The sequence below is a fragment of the Notolepis coatsorum genome (genome assembly GCF_963971535.1).
Source record: "Notolepis coatsorum genome assembly, chromosome: 13".
In the NCBI taxonomy this organism is placed as follows: Eukaryota; Metazoa; Chordata; class Actinopteri; order Aulopiformes; family Paralepididae; genus Notolepis; species Notolepis coatsorum.
Genome location: NC_140177.1, coordinates 21,231,171 through 21,246,662, shown reverse-complemented (window position 1 = coordinate 21,246,662; position 15,492 = coordinate 21,231,171). Strand labels below are relative to the sequence as shown.

At 40.5% G+C, this 15,492-nt stretch overlaps 1 protein-coding gene across 1 annotated transcript in view; it reads right to left on the bottom strand.

The window, feature by feature from the left end:
- LOC311239288 (macrophage mannose receptor 1-like) overlaps positions 1-15,492 on the bottom strand; it is a gene marked incomplete at both ends in the record, with an annotated part of 61,577 nt that overhangs the window by 42,261 nt on the left and 3,824 nt on the right. The window contains 10 exons of the mRNA XM_084327595.1: positions 748-800; positions 1,013-1,134; positions 2,202-2,401; positions 2,490-2,638; positions 3,565-3,680; positions 4,290-4,403; positions 4,658-4,812; positions 11,207-11,383; positions 11,962-12,099; positions 12,421-12,576. Of these exons, the coding sequence (XP_084183721.1) occupies positions 748-800; positions 1,013-1,134; positions 2,202-2,401; positions 2,490-2,638; positions 3,565-3,680; positions 4,290-4,403; positions 4,658-4,812; positions 11,207-11,383; positions 11,962-12,099; positions 12,421-12,576 (1,380 nt within the window). The remainder of the gene's footprint in view (positions 1-747; positions 801-1,012; positions 1,135-2,201; positions 2,402-2,489; positions 2,639-3,564; positions 3,681-4,289; positions 4,404-4,657; positions 4,813-11,206; positions 11,384-11,961; positions 12,100-12,420; positions 12,577-15,492) is intronic.

The window sequence follows — 15,492 nt, the reverse complement described above, 5'->3', positions numbered from 1 at the left end:
AATATTAAAAAAGTTATGCCTTTGGAATAGGGATTAACCACCACACACAATCAAAAATTAAATTTTTTATCATGCATATCTTGTGTCTTACCTATTTTATTTATTGTATTTTTACACAATCAATGCGGGCACGACCACCCGCATTTCACTGTATGCCTTGGTATGTATGTGACAAATAAACCTCTTGATTCTTGATTCTTGATTCTTGATAACAAGCTTTGTGCTGTTGCCATTTCACGTAGTGCATCAGCACTTTTTGCTCCTGGGGAGGCGCTCCTCCTTGGGGCCCAGGTGCAGTTGCACCGCTTGCATCCCCTTTATTTACAGCCCTGACTAAAGCAGTGAGAATCCAGTGACAGTGCAGGATTGCCCAGTACAGTCTTTAGCCTTTAGCCTACCTATCATAGTTAGTCCACATAGCGTACCTGCACGGATCTGGCACAACCAGTCGCTATAACTGTCACAGTGCTTGTCATTCCAAGATCCCGAGTGATCCCCGGGGTACAATGTGAATTCCGCACAGGATTCCGACTCCATTCTATTGTCAGGTTTTCCATCAATCCAGTGTTGGAAATTTAGCTGTTAACAAAAAAAAAAACACGCATAAAAAAAAAACAGGCCATTACTCTAGATCTCATTTACATATCATGAATGACAAACAATCCTAAAAAGGAGGTATTTTCCTTGTAAAGTAACATGAAATGTAACGAGTCTAACTCACTGGGGATCTGTCACTCCATACCCAACCACTGTTTGTGTCAGGGATGCTGAGACCAATCCAGGCGTATCCGTAACGACGTCTGAAATTAGATGAATGTCAAAATAGAGATGCTTAAACCAATAGTGAGCTCATGCCTCATTTAGCGGCCATGTAAACTGTAGAGAGCGGGAGAGAGAGAGAGAGGGGGGGGGGGGGGGGGGGGGAGAACAATGACACAGAAAGACCTCCACTAAGAAGTGTAATATCACAGTGTTTGTAATGTACAGTAGTTGTAAAGTGAATGTTATGTACATTGTTGGTAATGTTGGTAGTTCAGCAGTACTGTGGATACTGAGCAGGTCTCCTCCAATAGCCCGGCAGTAATCCCTGGCCTCAAACCACGTCTTCTCATCAGACCGTGGGCCGGTAAAAAACTGGGATACACAGGACAAATATTAATAGAATGGAAAGGCACTGAGATATGCCTACTAGGGGTTGGGAGAAAATCCATAGCGCAATATATTGCAATATTCTTTCATAATATCGATACAGTGAATTGATATAAAAATAAATAAATAATAATAATAATAATAATAATAATAATAATAATAATAATAATAATAATAATAATAATAATGATGATGATGATGATGATGATGATGATGATGATGATGATGATGATGATGATGATGATGATGATGATGATGATGATAATAATAATAATAATAATAATAATAATAATAATAATAATAATAATAATAATAATAATAATAATAATAATAATAATAATAATAATAATAAAGATAATAATTAGGGATGCTCGATATTGGCTTTTTTACCGATACCAATATACCGATATTGTCCAACTCTTGATTTCCGATACCGATATCAACCGATACCGATATATGCAGGGTTCCCCCCCCCCAAAAAATGGAATAATTTCAGGTAATTAACATTACATATCTCTTGTTGTGGAATTAACACAACATTATGCATACTTTTGACAATAAATAATATCAGAATTTGTTCTTACTTGCTTGCCTGGGTAAATAAAGGTTATAGAAATGTTAAAAAAAATAAAAAAATAAAAAAAATTGAAAACCGATACCGATATTTTCACATTGTAATGCCAATATCGGCCGATAATATCGGTAGGCCGATAATATCGGACATCCCTAATAATAATACATATTGTTTTTAGTTTGTTTTACTGCAATAAAAAGGAATGGAGTGAGGTGAACCTGATTAGATAAAAAAGGTTATGATTTTCCATTGGGGACATCATTTGCACTTGAAAAAAGGTAATAAATTGCAATACATCACAATATACTTTATGGCAATATTGTGATATTACAATATCATGACTCATATCATGATAATATGGTATCGTGGAGCCTCTGGTGGTTCCCACCCCTAATGCCTACCCCTGCGTGCTGCTGTCCCCCATCTGGAGAACGTCTGCTATGTACAAAATAATAATAATTATTTCTTGTGGTTTTACCTTAGAGCAGGAGCTCCTTGTTGGAATAGGGTTCCACCCCGCTGCACAGCTGGGCGGGACAGGAGTAAGTGGAGCAGGGGTTAACAGCGTCCCCTCTGCCAGATGCTTGCAGATGTACTTCACTCGATCGGTGCAGGGCAGCACATCCCAGAGTCCTGCTGTAACACCAGTCGTCATGGCGACACAACCCTGGCTGCTTCCTTTGGGAATAATTTTAAAATATGAAGTTGTGAAACCTCCTTGTCTACACAATCGGACAAGTGGAACTTCAAGTTGCTTTCTTCATACCTGGCATTTGTGCATTCCAGTGAGTAAATGTAACATGTTTTGTGTTGGTCCACACAAAATAATCAATGTGTATCTGGTTGGAGAGGCCGAGCCAGAAGTATTTCTCTGGTCTCATCCCCACCAAGCTGACAAGGAAGGCATTATCCACCCTAGAATATTGAAAGAAACATGGATTTATTAGCTAAGTTATAATACTTTTTGTACATGAGTTTTGGACATTAAGTGGCATGAGATACTAACATGATAAGTTATTGTTTTAACATAAAACTTTATAACGTGATAACTTATTGTTTTAAATTAACATAAAACATTTCATGTTACAATAAGTAAAGACTAAAGATGGCCACAGGAAGCCTTTTGAGCTAGGTTAGAGAAGAGGTAGGTTAACCTAAGGTTTACCTAGTTACTATGTAAATAAGTTGGAGGCCGGACTCAGTTCTGATTTTACAATATCCAGAATAGTATGCACCCACTTAGAATGAGGATGGGTCTAGGTTTTGTTTATAAACAGGAACAAAGGTTATCCTATAACCCTAATTACATGAGTTCTTGTGAGTGCTCTGTTCTATGGGAATAAGAGGTCATCCCATAGAGCAGAGCGTGATACAAGAACGAAATGTAACAAATTTTTCCTACAACTCCAGTTCAATATCGACTGACAGAAGAGACATCATGTTTGGTGCCTTAACCCGGCCGCCCTGAAGCTGCTTTTTCAACCAAACCTGTGCCAAGCGTCTAGCGAGGTGAGTATGAAAATGTGTATATTTAGACGTTTTATTTCAAACCACTTAATGTCCAAAGAACCAAACTATCCTTTTAAGTGTTAAAAAAGTCATCATTCTGGGGGTGCGAGGGTGGCGCATCGCATACAGCATTACGATGCAACACAGCCGACCAGGGTTCGATTCCCGGACCCGGCGTTCTTTGCCGAATGTCTTTCCCCGATCTATCTCCCATTTCCTCTCTCTCTCTCTCTCTCTCTCTCTCTCTATCGGACTGCCCGGTAGTAAAAACGTACCAAAAACATAACTTGTCGAAGTAGGACAAGTAACATTTAAAAAGACATCATTCTTACCCAGTTGATATGTCAGCCAAGTTAGACTCTGAGCTCCTGCAGACCCCTTTGGCTTCATCAAAGGTCTTTGTCTCTGTCCCAACCAGGTAGCAGTAGGAGCCGTGCCTTTTCCAACCCTGGAGTGTAGACCAATGTGAGCGCAGGGCGCAGATATCAATTATAATTATTTGCCTTTCAACCTTTTCCAATCTCCCTACTGTTGGTCTGGGGAGGGTGTAGACTACCACACGCCTCCTCCGATGTGGAATCGCCAGCCGCTTGTTTTCACCTGACAGCGAGGAGTTTCACTGGGAGAGCATAACTCGCACAGAGGTTCGCGCCATCTTCCCCCAGATATATTGAAATTCTTTATTCGGAATAACCCCTTGAGATGTAGCATCTCGTTTTCGACGGGATCCTGCTGACCGACCAGTAGGAGTCGATATTGCAATAGCCAGGACTTATACCCCAACGGCTTCCCACCTACGAACACTGCCAATTGTGTTTGTAGGGATGACTGACCAAGCTGGAGGTACCGCTGACACCGGGATTATAACCCATGGGTCTCTGCGGTGGTAGGCGAGAGCTTAGACCATACACTACACAGCCACCCTCAGATATCAATTCTGAACTATTGCAATTTATTTTCTAATTGACGATAATATTATTCCAATAGCATTTAAAGATGTTTTAAACCTTACAAACTGTTACTACTTTATATAATAGATTACAAGAAAGTAACTCACAGATTTGCAGCCCACGTTCAACTCATCCTCATCGCCAGACGGTTGGGAGGCACTCGTTTTCATGCAGATGAAGCCATGCTTCTCCGTACACACGCGGTCAGCCCAGTTCCCCTTCTGCAAGAGGCAAGTGTTCCTTATTCAACCACAAAGTCATACATTTAACAATGCATCCGTCTGATGGAGGTGTGAAAGATAAGGGTTGAGTGTGTAGATGCATGTTGCGTACAGTTTACACAAATAGTGTAGGAAACCATTTTGCTCTCTGAGCAAAGAGATGTCATATCCTTAAATCTGTGATTATGACACAGTCATCTGCAGCACCAGGACAGTATGTGTGCATCATACAGTATTAATGTAGAGCTCTCTACCTCTCCTCTGATTAGGACACAGTCCTCTCTAGCACCGGAGGGCCTGGGTTTGCCAAACTCCCAGCTGGTGAAGGTGACAGTGGATTGGTCACCCCAGTCAAACAGGCCCTCTGTCCTCTTGTCATTCAGACCGATCCACAGCTCATCAGAGGACGCTGCAGACGTGGTGAAGGGAAAATATGGTAACACTTCATAATAACACTCAGTTATAAGACCTTTATAAGGTATTTGTAGATAATGAACTAATCATGAACAAACCATTTATATACATTCGTAATTTTTATTAAATCATTTATAACTATATTTGTATAACATTTACAAAATAGTTATACATTATTTATAACTCATTATCAACATTGTTTGTACTTGATTTGTTCATCATTAAATAATGTTGTTTAATGTGTAGTAACACATTTGTAGATGCTTTTAAAAAAGGATATGAAAAAACAACTATACCTCCATTTATTTGTTCATGTTCAACAAATGATTTGTAAAACATTCTTAAAAGATCTATAAATCATTTGCAGATGTTATTGTCTGCCCTAATCTAAAGTGAAGACTATTCATCATTAACAAATGTCTAATAGTTTGTTTATTTGTGGACTTTTATGAATACACACGAAGCAATTACCAAACTGATCTTTTCATGTTTAACAAATGATTTGTTAGACATTCATAAAACATCTATAAATCCTTTGCAGATGCTATTGCGTGCCCAAATCTAAAGTGAATACTATTCATCATTAATAAATGTCTAATAGTTTGTTAATTATTTGGTGACTTTTTCATCACCTGTTACAAATGTTGTAGACAGCTTTCGGATCCACCCTTCTTTGTGACATCAAACAGTGACAGAATTAGGACTATAGATAAATGCAATTGTATTAACATATAAAATACATGTGCACACATAATATATAGTTTAACATGGGGGACACTAGGACCCAGGAGTTCCCTGGCCAGTTATTGCCAGAGTATATAGAGCAGACCTGGGCATTGTACGGCCCGCGGGATGATTCTGACCGGGCCGCGAAAGATTACATGATAATAATTTTTTTTTTTTTTTTTTTTTTACTTTTTTTTATGTCAACGTTCACACGCACAATATACGCTTACCTAGGATTTGACTTGATTCAACAACAAAGCAGTCGGGGCAAGCCGAAAACGGTCGAAAGTGTGGTTATTTGAAGTTTGGATTTCTTTTTTCACAACTGAGGTAGGTAGATTACATTTTTGGAGACTAAAGTACAGAAAAAGGGTACCGTTGGGTACCGGTATCGATTCACAGGTACCGGTACCGTATCGGTTCAAATGTGAACGGTACCCATCCCTACTGAACACACAACTGCAGGGCAAGGGCATTTTTGCTCATCAAATGCATAGCCATGTGAAAGCCTTAATTTGACAAAGTTGCAATTAATTTCAAGGCAACTAGGCAGCAACAATCTCAAACACATGAAAACACTGAAAGAAGTCAAACCATCAGCTGATCACCGGCACAGGTACTCATCCATGTTGGGAGCACTGCATGATGAATTTTCAAGGCGTTTTCAAGATTTCAAAAAGGTTGAGGATGAAATGCAGCTGGTTTCCTCTCCCTTTACCTGCAGTGTTGATAGTGCACCCACTGATGTTCAGCTTGAACTCATTGACCTGCAGTCTGATTCACTACTGAAAGAGCACTTTAAGTCAGCATCACTGCTAGAGTTCTACTCTGCTCTCAAGGAGGAGAACTTTCCAAACATGAGAAGACATGCTCAGAAGATGTTGGTTCTCTTTGGATCCACCTATATGTGAACAGACATTCTCAGTCATGACGTTTACCAAGTCCAGGTACAGATCCTCTCTCACTGATGAACATCTGGCAGCTGTGCTTCGCATCTCCACCTCAGACATGCAACCTGACTTTGATGGACTTGTTAAAGCTCAACAGAGACTGGATTTATCACACTGAATGAAAAAAAAGGAGCTGAAGAACACTAAAATGTGGAAATATAACAAGTGAAATGGGACACTTTAATATGGGCATGTAAAGTAAAAAAGGCTACTGGGACACTTTTCTTTACACAGTTCAGTGACATGTCTTGTTTATTTTGACTATACGATGATGTGATGTCTTTAGAAAGCTAAGAAAATCCTTGTTTCAATAGTATATAAACTCAAAATAATAACTTTATTTGTATAGCACTTTTTCATACATGTCCTTTGTTATTAATGTTTCACATTTTGTTTATCATTTAGGAAATAAATTCTATTTGAATAAATGATATTTTTGAAAGCTAACCTCACCTTTTAATTGCCAAATAATAACATACACTCTTACCAGGGGTCAAAACAATGCCATTTACTGCTTTTTATATAGAAATAAAATGTATATTATGCATAATTGAGTTTGGAATTTTGGCCCGGCCCTCCAACATATTTTCAGTTTTCGGCCCCCCGGGAAAAATAATTGCCCACCCCTGGTATAGAGGGAATCTCACGAATGAGACTTCACGTTTGTTCCCATCTGTTTGAATGGAAGCTACATACATGTTATACATCTTATACATGTGCGCTCAGTATATGTATGTAGTATGTGGGCCGACGTGTATGCTACATGAGGGTAATAATTATTTGTATTTTCAGGCTGTATAGGCGCCGATACAGCCTGAAAATACAAACAATTATTACCCTCATGTCATCATCACATACCGCAATATACTGAGCACACATTAGGAACCAACACATAATTCAAATGTAATGTTAGCACCCACCACATCAAGTACGTCTACACAAAATATAAGTTGTAGGTCGGAAATGATGGAATAGATTTACCAAGGAAAAAGGTGTTTCCATGGCTCTGCTAATGTATAACGTGTATGTAGCTTCCATTCAAACGGACGAGAACAAACATGAAGTCTCACTCGTGTGAGACTCCCTCTACAAGACATACTCTGGCAATACCTGGCCGCGTGTAGCTTTATGTCAAGCAAGCAGTGCAAGAATGCGGAAGCATTCGTCACCGCACGCCACTACGGTAAAGCGCCTTTCTTTTCAGGCCCGCTTTGGGAGCTGTCGCGCGGAAATAGGCTGTCTATTGCCATTCTCTTTGACAAACTCTAACCTTAACCAGCTCCTTAACAGCGCCTAAACTTAACCGTTCTAACCTTAACCAACTCCGAAACAATGCCTAACCTTAACCTTAACCATGCCTAACCTTAACCATAGAAAGAATATTGCCATTCTCTTTGACAAACTCTAACCTTAACCAGCTCCTTAACAGCGCCTAAACTTAACCGTTCTAACCTTAACCAACTCCGAAACAATGCCTAACCTTAACCTTAACCTTAACCATGCCTAACCTTAACCGGCGAAAGAATACACGTTAAAAAAAAAAATCATGTTAAAAAAAATATTTGATGGGATTCGAACTCACCAGCGACAAGCCATAGGATCCACAGCCATGCAGTCTTGCCAATTGAGCTATTTCTGGATACTGAATGAATGAATGAATGAATGAATGAATGAATGAATGAATGAAAACTTTATTAACAGATTGCAGAATGGGTACAGTGCAGTACAGCTCAATACATACAATTGTTAAGGGGATGCAGACCAGAGAAAGACTTTCGTCTTGTTTCCACCAGGGTCCCCCATTTCCAATTCATCGTAACATATATGACATACATGACATACAGATAGACAGTACTGCTACATCTATACATTTATGACATACCAGATTTGCAATTACAGTACTGTATTTGTGATACAAAAAGAGTCCAGAAAGAAAAGAGTATATACATTAGGCGTAGAAACTGTACATTGGATTGGGTAGGTGGGGGTGGGACTGTACATTGGAGGTGGTTGGGGGGGGGGGGGGGGGGGGGGTAGGAGTGGGGGGGGGGTGTTGGGTAGGAGTGGGGGGGGGGGGGGGGTTGGGTAGGAGGGGTGGGTGGGGGACACTGTATAACTGTACAAACAACACTGTACATTGGATTATGGGACTGTACATTGGAGGTGGTTGGGTGGGTGGGGGGGGGGTGGGTAGGAGGGGTGGGTGGGGGACACTGTACAACTGTACAAACAACACTGTACATTGGATTATTGACAAGACCATACTTGGTAATTTACTGTACATTGGCGGGGGTTGTGTTCGGACATTTACAGGGGCCAGTTTCGAGTTGCAGTCTCCCTTAGGTGTTTTTTGAGAGTGTTTTTGAAAGTGGGTAGTGATTCACATTCCTTTACAGCTTTGGGTAGGGCGTTCCACATTGATGTGGCATAATTGCGAAACGTGTTTAGTCCCTTGTTTGAGCCGAATCTGGGTTTAACATGATTTGTGGAGCTCCCTCTGGTGTTGTGATCGTGGTATTCACTGACCTTTGGGAAGTATTTAGTCATGTACATGGGTACCTTGGTCGTGTAGTGTATCTTGTAGACCAGGCCCATTGCAAGTTGCTGTACTCTGTCGTCTACTCTAAGCCATCCTAGGTTGTCAAAGTGGGCAGGGGTGAGGTGGGTTCTAGGAGTAAGGTCAAGCAGTAGTCTGACCAGTTTGTTTTGAGATGTTTGTAATTTTGTTTTTAGCGCCTTTGAGGTGCTTTGGTACCATGAGGTGCAAGCATAGTCGTAGTACCCTTGAATGAGTGCTCCTGCTAGAGTCTTCAGGGTATTCTTGTTTACCAGTGAGGAGATCCGGTACAAGAAACGAGTTTGTTGGTTGACTTTTTTTATTACATTGGATGCCATTTTGTCACAGGAAAGATTTGCCTCTAGGATGGAACCCAGGTAGGTAATATCTTCTTTCCTTGTGACAATATTGTCACCCACTGTAACTGAGAAGCCGTCGGTCTTGCTGAGTTTGTTATTTGAACCGAAGAGAATGGACTCTGTTTTGCCCATGTGTAATGATAGTTTGTTATCAGCGAGCCATATGCAGATTTTGCTTAGTTCTGAGCTGAGGGTTTTTTCAACCTGTAATTTGTTCTTGTCAGAGACCAGCAGGGCTGAGTCGTCCGCAAACAGGAACAAGTTGCAGTCACAAGCTGACGACATGTCATTTGCATAAATTAGGAACAGTAGCGGACCTAGTATGCTTCCTTGTGGAACACCACAGTTTATAAGGGGCGGTGACTTATATATATTGAGCTCCGCTCGTGTCGAACCAAGGCGGGATCTCATGCGCATGCGCGGGCACCTCGCGCGAGCACGCCGGCGCACGCACGCACCTACGCGAGCACGCCGCCGCCGGTGCACGCACCTGCGTGCTGGGCGGCGGAAAATGAAAGGCGCATTACCGCACGCCACTACGGTAGAATGCTTCCGCATTCTTGCACTGCTTGCTTGACATTAAGGAACAGGCTACCTGGCCAGGGAACTCCTGGGTCCTAGTGTCCCCCAGGTTACACTATATGTTATGTGTGCACATGTATTTTATATGTTAATAAAATTGCATTGCATTGTCAGCTGTCACAAAGAAGGGTGGATCCGACAGCTGTCTACAGCATTTGTAACAGGTGATGAAAAAGTCTCCAAATAATTAACAAACTATTAGACATTTATTAATGATGAATAGTATTCACTTTAGATTAGGGCACGCAATAGCATCTGCAAATGATTCATAGATGTTTTATGAATGTCTAACAAATAATTTGTTAAACATGAAAAGACAACTCTGGTAATTGCTTCGTGAGTCCACAAATAAACAAACAATTAGACATTTGTTAATGATAAATAGTCTTCACTTTAAATTAGGGCACACAATAACATTTGCAAATGATTTATAGATATTTTAAGAATGTTTTACAAATCATTTGTTTAACATGAACAAATAAATGGAGGTATAGTCCATTATAGTGAGTTATAAATAATGTATAACTCATTTGTAAATGTTATACAAATATAGTTATAAATGATTTAATAATAATTTATGAATGTATATAAATGGTCTGTTCATGATTAGTTAATTATCTACAAATACCTTAAATGTGTCATAACTGAGTGTTATTATAAAGTGTTACCGAAGATATTTATGATAGAAAGGTTTCAGTGGAGGCACATTTTGGATCTAAATCACGTTATGGGTGAAAAGTGACAAAATCACTTGAAAATGGCAGAATACATACAGTACATGATAAGAACTCACAAATTGAGGTAGTGTTGTTTTGTGGATTTTCTTTGTGCCAAATTTACATGCGATTTGGTTTGGGTTGCAAAAAGGCAATACCACCTTTTGACATGTGGGTCATATGCAATGGTTTCCTCAGTAGGACTTCTAAGCATCAGGATGTTTTTTTGGTTTGGTTTGTTTTCTGAGATATTTTACATGTATTTATGCTTATAATAGTGGATGCACATTTAGCCATTTGAGTTAAGGGTTTGCTGCCCAATTCAACATTTACAGAACTTGTATTTCACCCCAAATAAAGAGGACACCCTTCCAAGCTCTCAAAGGCTCTTGTGAGGAAGCTGAAATGTAGTATGTCTGCTTCTACTTTTGCCTTATTTTCTGTACCGTAGCCAAACTGAGAGATTACAAAGCTCTGGTCCTCTATGTTGTGGACGTACCGTATCCAAGCTGAGAGATGACAAAGCTCTGGTCCTCTATGTTGTGGACGCTTGCCAGGTCTCCTCCCTTTTTACGACACTCCTGCTGAGCCTCAGACCAGGCTTTCTTAGTCCGGTCAAGATAGAAGCAGTGACCATTGTAGGGGATCCATGAATGTGAACAGAACCCGGTCTCAACTGATCACAACAAAAGACAGGAATACAGATAATATAGTGACAAGACTGTAAGATAGACCATACAGTATAATGTAAGTACACAGAGTAGACTGTAAGATAGACCATAGAAGATGCAAGTACACAGAGTAGACTGTAAGATAGACCATAGAAGATGCAAGTACACAGAGTAGACTGTAAGATAGACCATAGAAGATGTAAGAACACAGAGACTGTAAATTATTTTTTTTTAATCACGGGAAATTCACTGTATTATTTTACAGATTACTTTTATTTTTTATACTTTAAGTGTAAATGCCATAAAAAATACTGTAAATGACCTTTTATCAAAATATTAACCATTAAATAAAGGTTGTAATCTGTAAATGTATTTGATTTTACTGTGTTACCGTTTTCTTGCAGCTTTTTTTCTTACAGTGAATAACAGAGTAGACTGGAAGATAGACCATAGAATATGTAAGAACACAGATAGACTGGAAGATACAGTAGACCATAGAAGATGTAAGAACACAGAGTAGACTGGAAGATAGACCATAGAATATGTAAGAACACAGAGTAGACTGGAATATGCTTTGCTGTACCTGGGGCAGGTGGTGGTGAAGCCCCTCTTTTGTGGCAGATGTAGCCCAACCTCCTGGTGCAGGGTGAACTCTGCCAGGAGTACTGCACTGCGGAATCCATAACCCCACAGTTGTTGCCCGGACCAGGAAGTGGATGTCCTGAAACCAGAGGATCATTTAACTTGGGTTATTTCCAAATAACTACCAGTGCCTCAAATGATAATGAGTGATTACCAGACCTACCAGAATCCCATCTCAGGTAACGGAAGGGTCTTCCATCAGCCCACTGCCATCCATGTTCCTGGTCTAGAATCAACCCCATCCACATACGATAGTGCTCTTGTCCCAGTATCCCTGTGTGTGTTTGTGTGTTTGACAAGAGAAAGGAACATCAAAATGCATTATTGATGGAATACATAGCATTCAAAGCACACATGTAGTTAAACAATACAAGCAAGTGTCCACAAGGTGGCAGTGTACCTAGGATGTAGGACTGCTCGTGGGGATCGGTGATACTGAGTAACGAGGCCCCCTGCTGTTCACAGCTCATCTTAGCTTGATGCCAGGTGAGAGCTGATTGGCTGTTGATCTGGTAGTACGCTCCTGTCACCGAGTCTGCCGTCCAGTGCTCCGTGGCTGGGTGCAAGAGACAGATGCATAGATATGTAACAGCTAATACTTTGAACCAAAGAATGAAAGAATATTGGGAATGCCCACCATTTATGAATTCACATGTTTTCCCCCTGTCCTATGACAGTTTAGTCAACGTTTTATGAACATGCACTCTCCCTTAAAGTTTGAAAGACAATGAATGGTCACTCACTTTGTGGAGCCATAAACATTAAGTTGAGGTCTCACACACATAACGCTTAAACAAGTATGAACCACCGTTTAAACCTCATTTGTGTGTCAGAGCTCTCACAAACATCTTACGGTGCTACGCCTAAGTACCCCATTTATTGCCCCTTATGGTCAATAAAACTTGGAAAGCCATGCATTACATTCTCTGAATGCCGATAGGAATCTAGTTTGTGGTCGTAACGTTTCACGAGGTTGTGATTATCCTAGAGGTCACAATAGGTCATTTTATACAGTGAATGAATTTCTTTTATGAAAATAACTAGGGATGCTCGATATTGTTTTTTTTACCGATACCGATATACCGATATTGTCCAACTCTTAATTTCCGATACCGATATCAACCGATACCGATATATGCAGGGTTTCCCCCCCAAAAAACGGAATAATTTCAGGTAATTAACATTACATATCTCTTGTTGTGGAATTAACACAACATTATGCATACTTTTGACAATAGATAAAATCAGAATTTGTTCATACTTGCTTGCCTGGGTAAATAAAGGTTCTAGAAATGTAAAAAGAAAATAAGGAAAAAAATAAATATATATTGAAAACCGATACCGATATTTTCCGATATCACATTTTTATGCCGATATCAGCCGATAATATCGGTAGGCCGATAATATCGGACATCCCTAAAAATAACACATTTTTACTGCATGCAAATACATCACATGCATGGTCCCGCCCAAAATGGCATGTGATTAGTATAGCATGTCTGTAAAGGACTCGTGGCTACCCAGACAACCGATTGTCAGTCACATATCTTGAGGTGAGACGTCAAGGGACCCCTTTTAATTAAATTTTTAATTTTTTATTATTTCAATGTGTCATCTATTTGTGTGTGTGTGTGTGTGTGTGTGTGTGTGTGTGTGTGTGTGTGTGTGTGTGTGTGTGTGTGTGTGTGTGTGTGTGTGTGTGTGTGTGTGTGTGTGTGTGTGTGTGTGCGTGCGTGCGTGCGTGCGTGCGTGTGTGTTTGTGTTTGGCTCTTTTCATTTTAGATTTTTAATGTGTTTGTTAATGGAAATACAAGCAGGGGCGTAGCTGGGGGGGGGGGGGGGGTAGCTTAGGATGATTCCAAGGGCCCAGCACTGAGGGGGGATTTTTTTTTTTTTTTACTATACATCACTCAGGTGTATTATTGATGCTCTCATTGATACTATGTTTGTTTCTGAAGTGTGTATGTGTGTGTGTGTGTGTGTGTGTGTGTGTGTGTGTGTGTGTGTGTGTGTGTGTGTGTGTGTGTGTGTGTGTGTGTGTGTGTGTGTGTGTGTGTGTGTGTGTGTGTGTGTGTGTGTGTGTGTGTGTGTGTGTGTGTGAGATATATAGAGAGAGAGGGGGGGCTTTGGTAGACTATTGCATTGGTCCATTAATTGAAGATGAACGCAATGCGACATCCTTTACTAGGCTCACCCACCAACAGTGCAGGTGCTGAACTGCTGATCCGAATGTATAGGTAAAAACCATATTATGCGTTTTCATCAATAAAAAAATGGCCAAAAAATTACGCGCGCTCGCATTCACTGGGGGCCTACAAATACATTCTTTCATGGGGCCCAGAATCTGGAGCTACACCCCTGAATACAAGTATACAGTTGTAGCCCTTAAGACTCTCTGCACTGCCGAGTGGGTAGTGGGTACCAGGTGTGTGCCGTATTAACGGTATCAACCAGTAGGGGCGCTTGTGTTACACCTGGTTACTTTTGTCTCTAGGTAAAAGGGAGAGGAGAAAAAAATACGTATATGTATGTTTTTGTCTTGTTCTATGTGGACCCGAGGGGAATAGCTGTTGTCCAGGTGACAGCTAATCGGGATGCGAATGAACAATAAACAATAAATAAAGCCTAAATTCAAAGCATTATTTAGCCATCTTCCTGACATGCTAGCATGCGAGCTTGGTACCAATGTATACCTCAGCTTGTCTAGTTTCATGTCAGCTTGGTACCAATGTATACCTCAGCTTGTCTAGTTTCATGTCAGCTTGGTACCAATGTATACCTCAGCTTGTCTAGTTTCATGTCAGCTTGGTACCAATGTATACCTCAGCTTATAGTTTCATGCAAGCTTGGTACCAATGTAATACCTCAGCTTGTCTAGTTTCATGTCAGCTTGGTACCAATGTATACCTCAGCTTGTCTAGTTTCATGTCAGCTTGGTACCAATGTATACCTCAGCTTGTCTAGTTTCATGTCAGCTTGGTACCAATGTATACCTCAGCTTGTCTAGTTTCATGTCAGACCAGCATCTTCACTCAAACCTTAAGACTGATCCTGCCACAGCCTCTGAAAGACAGTCCTGCCAGGGATCATGGTCTCAGAGGGTCAAATAGGGTACCTAGAACTAGAACTAACCAACTAGAACTCAAAATGAACTAGCCAACTAGAACTCAAAATGTGACTTGGAATCATCAGACACAGAAGGTAGACGAGGGTCCAAGGCATCAGACTTGTGTTGTCCAGGCGACACACTGTATTAATGAAACACATCTCCAATGGTATTATGGTAATGTAGCATAAATATGCCTCTCACACATTATCAAAGTAAGATCATCACCATTATTATAGCTACCGGAGTCTCATGGCCAGTACAGACTGTCAGAGACTCTCCCTCACTCTCAGTCTCCACCTTTAAATCCAGACTCAAAACCTACCTGTGCTCCCAAGCATACAACCTTTCCTACCCATAACCACC